At 36.3% G+C, this 14042-nt stretch overlaps 1 protein-coding gene across 7 annotated transcripts in view; it reads left to right on the plus strand.

The window, feature by feature from the left end:
• ABHD17B (abhydrolase domain containing 17B) overlaps positions 1-12931 on the plus strand; it is a 50490-nt gene extending 37559 nt beyond the window's left edge. For 6 of the 7 annotated variants that reach the window (XM_030919778.1, XM_030919775.1, XM_030919777.1 and 3 more), the window contains 3 exons: positions 4365-4544; positions 7314-7521; positions 11731-12931. In XM_030919778.1, the coding sequence (XP_030775638.1) occupies positions 4365-4544; positions 7314-7521; positions 11731-11757 (415 nt within the window). In that variant the 3' untranslated portion in view covers positions 11758-12931. The remainder of the gene's footprint in view (positions 1-4364; positions 4545-7313; positions 7522-11730) is intronic. The other variant, XM_010375847.2, reaches the window with a different exon arrangement.
• Positions 12932-14042: the final 1111 nt, after the last annotated feature.

The following is a 14042-nucleotide window of genomic DNA, read 5'->3' on the forward strand; positions in this document are numbered from 1 at the left end:
ATAAAAAATGTTTATTCAATGCAATCCCTCCCTCCGATTGCATTGGGGAGTTATACATGATATAAATGATGAATTGATGGGTGCTGACGAGTTGATGGGTGCAGCACACCAACATGGCATAAGTATACATATGTAACAAACCTGCACGTTATGCACATGTACCCTAGAACTTAAAGTATAATAAAAAAAAAATAAAAAAAAAAAAAAAAAAAAAAAAAAAAAAAAAAATGTTTATTCAAAGCTGCAGCCTTTCAAGGCAATGAGAGAAAATACTGACTTAGCTAATTATTCACTTGATCTATCATCAACAGTATGAGGCTGGACTGCTTTCTATTAAAATCCTAAGCCAAGATTTGCATTATTTTATGTGATTACTTCTTGAGAGGTACAACTTAAAGATACCTTATTGGAACTATCTTTCAAGTATTCATTCGTAAAAATGAGATTTTACTTTATATTCTTTATTGCTAAAATTGAGAGAGATGGTATCAAGTTTTAAAAAATTTTTTAGGCTGGGGGCGGTGGCTCACGCCGGTAGTCCCAGCACTTTGGGAAGCCGAGGCAGGTGAATCACAAGGTCAGGAATTTGAGACTAGCCTGGCCAACATGGTGAAACCCCATCTCTACTAAAAATACAAAAATGTCTGGGCGCAGTGGCTCATGCCTGTAATCCCAGCACTTTGGGAGGCTGAGGCAGGTGGATCATAAGGTCAGGAGTTCGAGACTAGCCTGGCCAAGATGGTGAAACGCCGTCTCTACTAAAAATACAAAAATTAGCTGGGCGCAGTGGCAGGTGCCTGTAATCCCAGCTATTCGGGAAGCTGAGGCAGGATAATCGCTTGAACCCGGGAGGCGGAGGTTGCAGTGAGCCGAGATCACACCACTGCACTCGAGCCCAGGTGACAGAGTGAGACTCTGTTTAAAAAAAAAAAAATTTTAATGTTATGATAAATTGTTTAATAAAATTTTCTTACTGTTCAGTTATTCTTTGATTATATAGCAGCATACATTTTGGGGAACTAGAAATTGCATTAATTTTTTCTAGTCGCCAAGATACCTAAACGTTTTTCTTGAAAAATCACAATTTGGTAGACTTCAGTGTATTATTAGTCATATTAGTGTACAATAACACATAACCTTAATATAGGCTGTTCTTTATATTATATGAAAATAAAACATCTGACTTCCAGAATGTTTTTGACTGAACCTATAGGATATAAAGAAAACTTACTCTTTCTAATTTAATGTTTAAATATTAAAGATTTGATTTAGTCAGGAAGAATTTCCTCAATTTTAATAATAATGAAGTAGTTAATAATATTAAAGATATATAAAACATCTTTAAAACTATTTTTCCCTCCAAAGAAATGTAATAAAGTTATGCTCTCATAGCAAAGTTCTACATAAAAGGGATTCTTAAAATCAATTGAAATTATATAAAAACATAAATATGGGGAATAAGGAAAAAAAGATGGCAAGTAGTAGGTAGAGTTGATGGGGGATGGTAAAATTATTGTTTAATTGATAAATTTAAAAACTGCTTTAAATAAAAATCTTTTTAGGTATATTGATATCAGTTCCATCAGGCCTTAAAACAAACAAAACCTGAGTGCCCACTTTTTAGAGCCAGCCAGTTGAATAACGTATAATAACTGTAAGAAAGTATTATAATTAAAACAAAATAACTTTATTGAGTGATAAAGTTCACACTTTTAAAGTTTAACTTCAGTGAAATAATGAAGTTTTAAAGGGTGCTAAGTTAAAACTGATAGCCTTCATTATTAGTGCTTCCCAATAACAAAAAAGGGTCACTTTACTCAAACAAAACATGTTAGTATTGGGTTCAGTGTTCTGTGTCTTTGTGAAAAAATCCCATTTTTTAAGTGGTCAGCTTACTGGGTTTTTTTTAAATCTTGGCATTTATCAATTTGAAGAAAACTTTCAAAAATGATTTTCAGGGCCGGGCGCTGTGGCTCAAGCCTGTAATCCCAGCACTTTGGGAGGCCGAGACGGGCGGATCACGAGGTCAGGAGATCGAGACCATCCTGGCTAACACGGTGAAACCCTGTCTCTACTAAAAATACAAAAAACTAGCCAGGCGAGGTGGCGGGCGCCTGTAGTCCCAGCCACTCGGGTGGCTGAGGCAGGAGAATGGCATGAACCTGGGAGAAGGAGCTTGCAGTGAGCTGAGATCCGGCCACTGCACTCCAGCCTGGGCGACAGAGCAAGACTCCGTCTCAAAAAAAAAAAAAAAAAAAAAAAAAAAGATTTTCAGTCTTAATTTTTTTAACATATTTGATAGCCAGTGTTAATGAGGAATGGGCAGATTTCAGCAATAATCCCACATACTATTTTAGCACTTACATTTTAGAATTTTAGACTTCTGTTTTCTTTCATGTTGAACCCAAAATATAGTTGTAAGAGTTTCATAAGTGTAGGTACTTTAGGAAATGTAACTTCTCTGAGCCTGTGTTTCCTCATCTGTTTAATGAAGAGATTGAATTAAATGATCCCCAAGGTCTTTTCCAGTTCTGGAATTCTGTCATCTAATGAAATGTGTGTGATTAGAAGACATGCCTTTTATTTTATTTGCCCGATTAAAAGTTAGGACTTAAGTAACCAGGAGAGAGAAAATAAATAATGAACTTAAATAATTATTATTTGAATGATGTCCTTTTTGGGAAAATTGGATATCCATAATAACTCTAATTTCTGACCTTCTGATGGACCAAAAGAAACTCAGGGCCTGGCATTCACTGTGCACCTTTCCCACAAAGTCCTTGAGCTCCTCATCTGTGGGCTTCAGAAGTAAAAAACACTGAACCTGGTAGTCAGTATACTTGAGTTCTAATTATAGAGCTGTCACCTACTGGTGACTTTGAAGGTCTGCTCATTAGGCAGCTGGACTCTATATTAAATGGTCTCTAAACTCCTTTCTAGCTCATACTGTTAGGCAGTTGTTACTCTTGTGAGTCCCCTAATGCTTAATTGTCAGCTACCTCTGCAGCTCTATCCTCAAGCATTGTCATTGCTTAGCTGTAGCCCAAATTTCATGATTGTCACCAACAATGCTGATATTCAGCTGACAGCAACAATGCAGCCTCAAGAATTGTGGTTATGCTGCAAATGTTCATTCTCCTAATTTCTTCATTCATTTGAAATAAGTGCAACTGGGTCTGTTGTAAAGAAAAAAGCTTTTCTGAGTTTGCTAATATTTAGAGTCAATTTGGAGTAGACAGAGCCCCACTTTCTGTGTCCTATCCAAATGCTTGTGTAGTCCTGACTTGAAGAAACTATGTGGGGAGACCTGTGTTACTACCTGTATAGTTGAAATAGTATTATGCCCCTGGAAGAGAACACATGGACAGTTTGCCTTACTCTTTCCTGGTGAATATTCAGATTCTCAGAAAGATATTTTACCTTTGCAAAAGATTTCCAAAAGAAGCTGTTGTGTTCTTAGCTGCCAGAGTGACTGCTGTCTGCTTTCTAAGTGGAAAGCTGTATTTAATGTCACTGTAACCTTGAACCCCACATTCATTAGCTCAGGTAGCACTGCACTTGGACTTGCAGTAGTTTACTTTTGGGATGATTATACTGTAGACAAGTAGCAAGCAGTTCCTTGAACATACTAGGTACCCAATAAATATTTATTGAGTCAATGAGTTTTCATCTATTTAAACCTGCAGCCATTTTAAAGGGATTAAAATAGTACCTTGAGATTGTAGCATAAAGTCTATTCATAAATAACTGGACCATGTGGTGTTTGGAATTCTTTTTTATCTTTTCAACCATTAGTCCATTTCTACAACTAAGGAAAGACAAACTTTAAGAAAAATCATAAAATCATAATTTGCCCTTGACTAAAACCATACATATAGTTTATTCATTTCATACCATAACTATATGTAACAGTTCATCAATATGACCAATTTTGGAAATTAAAATGAGCTGCTCTTGATGTGTGGAGAAATAAATAACTTTTGTTACATTGAACAGAAAATAAATATGACCTATTCATTCAACATCAGTTCATTAAAATATTAGTGACATACCCCAAGCTCAGTCAACAGTATGCTAGGTTGAAATACTATAGTGTAATAAATTATTTAATAAATTTATTTCTTAAGATTGAAATCTTTAAAATACCTCAGCAATTATTTTTCCAAAAGATGAAATAGAAACACATGAAATAAACTGATGATACAGACTTTATTGTAATGTTAAAAATAACAGTAATAGCTAAGAAACTTAAGTTTAAAAAATGGATTAGTTGACATTGTCTTATTCTAAAATCAAATCCTTTGGAATGATGGAACATTTCATACCACTCCAACTTTTTTGTTTTTAACGCCTGAACTTTGTAGATACGGCATTCGCCCTGAAAATGTGATTATATATGGCCAAAGTATAGGGACAGTACCGTCTGTGGATCTTGCTGCTCGATATGAGAGTGCTGCTGTTATTCTTCATTCTCCTCTGACCTCAGGAATGCGAGTTGCCTTTCCTGACACCAAGAAGACCTACTGTTTTGATGCATTCCCAAAGTAAGTAGCAGTATTCAAAATAGTTCAATTCCAAGAAACTTAGGAATTTTTTCATCATTTAAAGTATTCATGACATAGTTCACTCAACCGTAAGTTTCTATTTTACATATATTAGCACATATACATTATGAAAAATTAATTTGTAAAGAGGGTATTAGCTGGTGACCAGTCAGAAGGCTGAAATGTTTGAGGAGTAGTAATCCAGATGAAGATTGCTGAGGGCCTTACACCTCAGGTGGTGGCACTAGTATTGGAGACAAGGGAATGAGTTTGAAAGATAAATTTGACAGAACTGAGTGTCAGACTGGATGTAGGATGCTAAAGAGAAAAACTTGAACATGACTACCATGTTTCTGCCCTGAGGTGCTAATGGATGGTGCCATCCAGTGAGACACTTGATGTTAGAGAAAAACAGGTAGAGGTTAAAATGAGTAAATATCTGATTAATGATATCAAATTTACAAAAGTGAATTGAAAAGAGTTGAATCTTAAATTAACTAGATTAGTAAGTATTGCTGCCACAAAACCCACCAACATACTTAGATGTATTTGAAAGAAAAGTAGCTACTTTTCCTTCGTGCTTTTCAAGGCAGGAGGTAGTTCCCACCTACTCTTCATAGTTGGAAAAAATTAATGGACTATTTTTCTCAAAGAAGTAGAAAAGAAATAAGCTGGCAAATTTTAGTTTTCTTTCCTTTCTCTAATTGGCAGCAATACAAAGGATTTTTTTGTGAATGGCCGATGGGCCTAAAGCAAAGTCGTCACATGGTTCTTTATAAAGAATAGCAAAGATTATTTTAAAAACACATTATTTTCATCACTAGCCAGTAATGCATCACTTTAGTAGGGAAAGTATGTGAACACATGATCTTATCACAAGGGCAAGCTATGGGCGTGTTTGGGTTTTTATTTTGTTTTGGGTTTGTTTTTGTTTCAGGTAATGTAGGTATAGGCATTACACTGCCTCTGTCTAGCTGAATAGTAAAAATGATAGGGATGTATCTGAGTATCCCTATATCAGTGTTGTTGCCAACTTATATCTCTGTCTATCTCCCTCTTTCATTTCTGGTGCACCAACAGAGAGCAACACTGAAAATAAACTGTTTGGCCAGGCACAGTGGCTCACGCCTGTAATCCCAGCACTTTCGGAGGCCGTGGTGGTTGGATCACTTGAGGCCAGGAGTTCGAGATCAGCCTGGCCAACATGGTGAAACCCTGTCTCCACCAAAATTACAAAAATTAGCCAGGCATGGTGATGCACGCCTGTAATCCCAGCTACTCAGGAGGCTGAGGCATGAGAATCCCTTGAACCTGGGAGACAGAGATGGCAGTGAACCAAGATGGTGCCACTGCACTTCAACCTGGGTGACAGAGCAAGACCCTGTCTCAAAAAATAAAAATAAACTGTTTGAAAAAGATAATATATTTCTTTTTTTATTCAAGTTTTAATTCCTCTACCGCTGAACATCTTTCTGACAGCAGATAGTAAACCCGAGTATTTATTCTTACCAAATGCAGCCTTAGATTATTTCATTGATGGTTTTTTCCTTGTCAAAATTCCATTTTCATTTTATGTTATTTATAATATCTTTCTTTAAGGATTCTTAAAAAGAATTGTTTGTCTGTGTAGTTTCTGTCTCCTCCAAGTTGCCAAGTGTTTTTTTTTAAAAAAGTTTTTGTTTTGATTCCTGTGTTATTTGAAGTGTTCTCCTCTCATGTCTGGTAACTTTTGGTTGCCTGCTTATATGTAAGTAAAGGAACTGATCAACTTTTTATTCTTACATATAAGCCGGCAATCAAGATTTAGCAGATCAACTAAAGGGCTGCTCTGATATAATCTCCAAAGAAGGCTCTTTCTAAAAGCCCCTCCTGGAGGACAGTGGCCTGACTACCAGCATTCTAGGAGCCACATAGGGAAAATGGGTTCATAGTAGCCAGTATGTAAATGTGTGTGTGTCTGTTGTCTCTATGATACCTCTGTTCTAAACTCTGGGAGTCTGCTAGCCCACAGACATTCCAGTTTTGGGGGCAGGCAGTTTCCGGGTATATGAACAGGCAAAAGGAACTGGGAAGGGGAGGCTAACTTTCTTACATAGACTTTGAAAAAATCCTGTATATTTCAATCACCCCCTTCATCACCATGGTAATTCCTTAGCTTTCTGGGGTATTCTGTGGTATAAATTGGTTTCGTTCATCACTTTATGGTCTATCTGCCTAAAATTGTGTTTTTTTCTCTCCTTTTGATAAATTATTTCACACATTAATCTTTCCAGCTCCAACATTTTATTATATTTTAGTACATTCTCTTTGTCTTTGTATCTTTATCCTCAAACAAGAACAAAAACATAAAACATTTTGCTATCATTTTAGTGGGAGACTAGGAGAAAGAATATAGTGAGTGCAGAAAGTGAAATTAGCACATACTTGAAATGGTTCTAAAAGTTTTCTCCTCTTCTGGACACTTAAGTTTCTCTGTGCCAAAAGTCAACATTGTAGAAAGGTACAGTAGAGTGACCAGAGCATTGAGTGATTCCAGCAAAACCATCAAAACAAGTGCATGAAAATAACTTCCTCAGATAATCTTAAGGTAGGGAGTATGTAAAAGGCAATTTTTGAATCTTACTGGAAATTCAAAAGACATTCTTAGCTTCCGAACTGATTCATACAATTCTCATATTTGAATTACCTGTCTGATACAGCACAAAAATATTTATGTTCCTTTACATAGTTAATTTATTGCATTTTTTTCTCCTTCCTTTTTCCCTGCAGCATTGACAAAATCTCTAAGATAACCTCTCCAGTATTAATAATTCATGGGACTGAAGATGAAGTCATTGACTTTTCACATGGCCTCGCGTTGTTTGAACGTTGCCAAAGACCTGTGGAGCCTCTCTGGGTTGAAGGAGCAGGTCACAATGATGTGGAACTGTATGGACAGTATCTTGAAAGGTTGAAACAGTTTGTGTCACAGGAACTGGTAAATTTGTAAAATATTCTGTAAATTTGCTACTGGGTTTTCCTTTCTTGCTGAACTGCACTCTTTGGTAAATAACATAAAACCTGAAGGTTTTGTTTGCAAATCATGTCAGTTGCCTTCATAAATGTACAGGTAATGATTTGTTAACAGACTTAATGAAGGTTTTAATTACCAGAACTAAGAACTGGAAATAACAGTACCATGCAGTCAGGCTGTGTAATTTATATTTTTTCTGTGAATTTTTTTTTAACATCAAGATGAGTACTGTATGAGATTTTAATTCTATAAAATCAAATGCTGTAAAAGTATTGCCAAATGCTTTTGCATACTAGAAACAAATTTATAAATATTTTTAAAACATCTCAATGTACTAAATCTTATCCTGGAATACAACTGTAATATTCTTTTGAAGAAAGCTATGTATCTAAAGCAGTTTAAGTACTCGTAATAGAATGAACTGTAAAAGAGATTTAAAACCATGCAAGTTCACTAGAATTAACCTAAACCCTGTTGTACAGGGATAGAGGTTTAAAGTTATTTTATTGTAAAATACATTGAATTTTCTCTATACTCTGATTACATACATTTATCCTTTAAAAAAGATGTAAATCTTAATTTTTATGCCATCTGTTAATTTACCAATGAGTTACCTTGTAAATGAGAAGTCATGATAGCACTGAATTTTAACTAGTTTTGACTTCTAAGTTTGGTACTGTGAGGCAACTACTTAAAATTTTCATGCTGGTTATTTAAAAGGCATTTAGAGATTTCAAGAATGATTTTGTATGCGATGTTTTAAATTTTGATTGATCTCATAGTCTCATAGAATTGCAGTAGTCTTCATTGTATGAAATCCTGAAAGTCCATGAGTTGATCTTAAAGACCACAGACTGGCTATCTGATCCCTTTTCACTGGCTTTTTTTTTTTTTTCATTTTTTGAGATGGAGTCGTGCTCTGTTGCTGAGGCTGGAGTGCAGTGGTGCAATCTTGGCTCACTGCAACCTCTGCCTCCCAGGTTCAAGCAATTCTCCTGCCTCAGCTTCCCGAGTAGCTGGGATTACAGATGCCCGCCACCATGCCTGGCTAATTTTTGTATTTTTAGTAGAGTCAGCGTTTTGCCATGTTGATCAGGCTGGTCTCGAACTCCTGACCTCATGATCTGCCCTCCTCGGCCTCCCAAAGTGTTGGAATTACAGGCATGAGCCACCACGCCTGGCCCACTTTGGCTATTTTTTAAAATAGGACCTGTTGTTCTGGATTACTATCTGAGAATTTCATGGGTTCACTCCTGGGTATAGGAGATAAGAATACATTTAATTCATAACTTTTATATTAACCAATATAGTAAAACAATAAAGCTCACACATACAAAAACTAAGTTGCCTTTCCTTGAATGAACCCTGCCTGAATAAAACAATGAAAGAAAAATAAAAATAAAAAATTAATGGTATGTAGTCTAATTTGTAAATGAATGAATATGGAAATAATACACACTGTGGATATATTTTAAGGCCTTATGTAGTTTTAATTGTTCTGCTTGTTCCGTGATTATGTCTAAGACTATAGTATACGATTCTCTTCAAAGTATATCAAGTATTGTGAATGCTTTGGTTCAGATGTGTCAAATTAACAGTAAAACAACAAATATACCACTGACCTGTGCTTATTTGCCTTTTTCCATGCTCCCCACTCCCACACTAGAAAGCGTGAAAAAAAAAATTACCCTTCGTTTTTATAGGACATAGTTTGAAAACTTTTAAAATTATATCATCACTTCTTTTGGAGAGGTCTTTCTTTCTCAAGATTGTCTTGTAACCTATACAGTTTCTTCTTTGTACAGCATACAACCCAGGGCTTAGTTAAATGTTTTCTTTGATTACCTGGGGAAATCTAAATATTGATTCTATTTATTCAGTGTTCATTCATTCAACGATAGTTATTGAATGTATAAATCATGCAAAACCCTGTGCTAGGTAAAGACAGACTGTGTCCTCATAGATTTCATGGTATAGCTAAGGAGACAGGCACCTCATTGCACAAATATTACTATTTTAATAAGGACTGACGGAGATTTGTAAGGTATTGTAACAGGTAAAAGGTACTTTTGGGAGGGGAACATGGGGAGCAGGACAAGGAAGAGTCCCCCAGAGAAGTGGTATTTCAGCTAAGTTTTGAAGGATAACTAAGAATTGGGTAGACCTGGGTGACCCAGGAGAAGCATTCCTGGCTGAGGGGGATGAATAATATATGGAAGCCTAGAGGAAGGAAGGTGCAGTTAAATATGAGGACTGGGCTGGGCTCGGTAGCTCACACCTGTAATCCCAGCACTTTGGGAGACTGAGGCAGGTGGATCATGAGGTCAGGAGATTGAGACCATTCTGGCTAACACAGTGAAACCCCGTCTCTACTAAAAACATAAAAAATTAGCTGGGCGTGGTGGCATGCGCCTATAGTCCCAGCTACTTGGGAGGCTGAGGCAAGAGAATCACTTGAACCCTGGAGGTGGAGGTTGCAGTGAGCCAAGATCGCACCACTGCACTCTAGCCTGGGCGACAGAGCGAGACTCCGTCTCAAAAAAAAAAAAAAAAAAGGCCTAGGAATGAGGCTGCTAATTAGGAACACAATTACAGATGGCATCGTGAACCCTACCTAGTCTTTATCCTAGAAACAAACAGGAAGCCATTGATAGAAAAGGAAACAGCACTTGTCAAGAGTATAAATGAAAAAATCTGGAGATTTTTGCTTGCTGGAAATAACATATAAGTCAGTTTTGTAGAAACTGATCTAATTTTAGAGTGGTGAAAAATACATCATGGGAAAATGATACACAAAGTGCTGTTCAAACCACGTTTGCATTACTAATGTTATTCCAGGATGCAGTGAAAGGATATTTACAAATTAGAGCAAATCCTGAGGTATTTGCCAAGTTGGAAAAGGTACCATAAACTGAAACTCCCAAACCAACTGAAAGATGTGACTAAGGCGTAATAGCTGCCTTCAAATATTTGAGAGACATGTACAATGTATTCTCTCTGGCTCTCAGAGCAGAACTGGGTGAAAATTACAAAATACCAGATTCGAACTCAGTATGAGAAATAACTTTATGGCTATTTGTCCATAAAGGAAAGGAATTGCTTCCTAAGCATTAATGAGTGTCTTATCACTAGAGACAGAGCAGAAGCTGAATGACATCTGTTATAGGTGTCACAGAAGAAATTCCAGATTTAAATGAAAAGTTGTACTAGATGTGTTGTGTGTAAGGTTGTTTGAGACTTTGTATTCCATTTTGATTTCTCCTACTTACTCCTCAGAGCTTACCTTATGGTTTTGAGAAGACAGTATGATGTAGAACAATTAAATTGGCAGTCAGATCTGGGCCCCTTGTCAGCTAACAGTGATTAGATCTGCAACATTGGGCAAGTTACTTCTGGACCTCAGTTTTCTCACTAGAAATAAAAAAATGGAACTAATTGAATAATAATATCGCTTACATTTCTAATGTAATTTAAAAATTTCAGCCCTACTCACACGTAATGACTCATATCAGTTTTTAGCCTTAACTAGAGTGGTGCCAGTTAGCTTGTTTTGATATTTGGCTTTTGTGCATACTAACATAGTATAATTTGGATAATAACACAAATCCTTGGTACATAGCTCCTGCCATATCCTCCAGGTACAAAAAAGAATGGTAGATAAGAACTTTCATGAACTAGTTTATCATCTTCACACTTTTCCAGGTTTCTTTACACAAATTTACCAGTTCTATATCCTACATGAATATATATCATAGATTTTTTTTCTTTGTGATTTCTATAAATATATAGGTAGTGTTCATTTTAAGTGAGCTTTGTAAGTGAAAATGAATTTTAAGTAGGGCGAGGTAGCTCAAGCCTGTAATCCCAGCTGCTTAAAGAGGTTGAGGTGGGAGAACCACTTGAGTCCAAGACTAGAAGGCTGCAGTGAACTGATAGTGCCACTGCACTCCAACTTGACCAATGGAATGAGACCCTGTCTCTGCAAAAATAATTATAAAATGAATTTTAGAAATTGTAGACTGAGCAATTGTCATGTAAATAGTGGTATTCTTGCATTTAGACATATATGACAAAACTTTAAGAGTGATTTTTCATAAAGTTACGGAAAGCCACATAAATTCATAGATTATAAAAACTTCAGAGATGATATAGCCTAATCCCTTTATTTTACAGGTGCAGAAACATAAAGAAGGGAAGTGATTTTCTCAAGGTCTACAATTGTCAACGACGGTACTATGTATTCCATTATCTTCTCTTTACCAAACTTATCTGGATTAATATACCAATGAGCCTTTCAAATTATGTGGCGTAAACTTATTTGCTCTCCAATGTTAGTCACAATTTTTTTTAATGGGTAGAGTCCTCCTTGTCAACTAGTTATTCATTGAATAGTAAATTGGTAGATTGTGCCAATTAATTCTCATGTTAATGATTATTTAAAGAATTTAATACTAATTCATTTTACTAGGCATAGTTACAGTTATTTAGTTATGTTGGAACCTAGTGAGGATGGTAGCCACAGACACATGAATAAACAAGTATTTACTTCAGGAGCTGATTTACTACAAATTGTAACACACAGAGTAAGCAACTACATTGAAGAAAGTATCAATATAGTTATTACGAATTAACTTTTATCTTGTTGCTTTGTTTTAAAATAGGCTATTTATTCAAACATGATAGCATGACGCATTCCAATAATGTGCACCCCAAACGTCCAGTAACCAAAGAAAACAGTTTATGCTTACGATACTTGGAACTAGGCTTTCAGTTTTAACTTGCAGAATGGAAAAGACATTTGTCTATCGTATCTCTAAATGGGTTATGCCTCTGACTGAATAGTTGAATGAGTAATGCTAAGGAAGGAAACACACCTCTGCTGGAAATGACCCACTTGACATTAGAGTTGTGTGTTTTTCTTTCTTTCTTTTTTCTAGGGAAAGTACAAAGGTCTTTGCAAATGTCAGTGAACTGAAAGTTGTTAAACTGGCTTTTTCATATGAAGCCAGATGGACATGAAACTATTTTACTCCCTCTATTTCCTTGTGTAGGCCATGTACTAAATTTGCATAGTATGACACTTTTAGAAAAAAGTTTTAATAGTGTGTTTTTAAAAATGACATTGTTGTATTAGAAAAATGGGGAAATGCTATTTTTAGATAATTTTTGTTTATCTCCTAATAAAATGCAAGTTTCAGCCACTGTACTACTTGATTAATTCAAAATTTGGACTTCTTTTTCCTCTAAAACAACTACTTAAGGCAGTGTATTGAATTAAAGTAGATTCAGTCTTCTAGTTTTTTTTTGTTTTGTTTTTTGTTTTTGTTTTGTTTTTTTTTGAGACGGAGTCTCGCTCTGTTGCCCCAGGCTGGAGCGCAGTGGCCGGATCTCAGCTCACTGCAAGCTCCGCCTCCCGGGTTTACGCCATTCTCCTGCCTCAGCCTCCCAAGTAGCTGGGACTACAGGGGCCCACCACCTCGCCCGGCTAGTTTTTTGTATTTTTTTAGTAGAGACGGGGTTTCACCGTGTTAGCCAGGATGGTCTCGATCTCCTGACCTCGTGATCCACCCGTCTCGGCCTCCCAAAGTGCTGGGATTACAGGCTTGAGCCACCGCGCCCGGCCAGTCTTCTAGTTTTTGAAGAAGAAAAGAAGTAGAGAGGGTAGCAGGTAGGTTTACAAATATAGGTACACTATGTATTGTGAATTTATAGGCTATAAATCAAAACTTATAATTAGCATTCTCATGTTATGAATCTTAGATGAAATTTGTGTTTCTATTTGAACACCTAATAACTTTGGTAAAGTCAGAGGCCATCTATATCACTTCACCAAAGTGAGAATTTGCTACTTTTTGAGCTCTTTTAAGTCTAGAAGTCTGGGCTCCAAGCCTTCAAGGCCCATCCCTGGGAAATAGAATGGACAGAAGGGAAGGAGACAAAAGAAAAAATAGTTTATATATCCCTAAATATATCTGGTGCTGTCAAAAATGATAATTAAACTTGCTAAAGTATTCAGTGTAATCCTAAATGAAAAAGAGTATAAATGATTACACCTCTGTAAAATAAAATGTGAGTGTCTATGGAATAAAAGCCAAAGGAAATAAATACAATGAAACAAATGATTGTGTTGCGGCAATAGGATTATGGGTGAGTTTTTTTCCTTGACCTACTTAAAAAGGTGTCTTTTATGTTGGTGTGTTATTTTTTATGATAAAAAAGAAGGGGGGAACCTACTTCTTCACTGTCTCCTGGTTTTCACTGTCAGACACTGGCTTCTGGACTTCCAAAATCATAAGACCCCAGAACAGATAGATGAGAAGTAATTCTCAAATGTGTTTTCAGCCTGGCTACCAGAGCAGCAAATGAAAGTAGCTGGAGGAGGAGAGGATTCCTTTATTTGGGTGAACGATACTGAATTTTGTGTTTTGTTTTGGCAGAGAGTGTAATGAATAGGATAATAATATCTGAAATCCTCACTGAGTGCC

Source organism: Rhinopithecus roxellana, chromosome 16, assembly GCF_007565055.1.
Source record: "Rhinopithecus roxellana isolate Shanxi Qingling chromosome 16, ASM756505v1, whole genome shotgun sequence".
Classification (NCBI taxonomy): Eukaryota; Metazoa; Chordata; class Mammalia; order Primates; family Cercopithecidae; genus Rhinopithecus; species Rhinopithecus roxellana.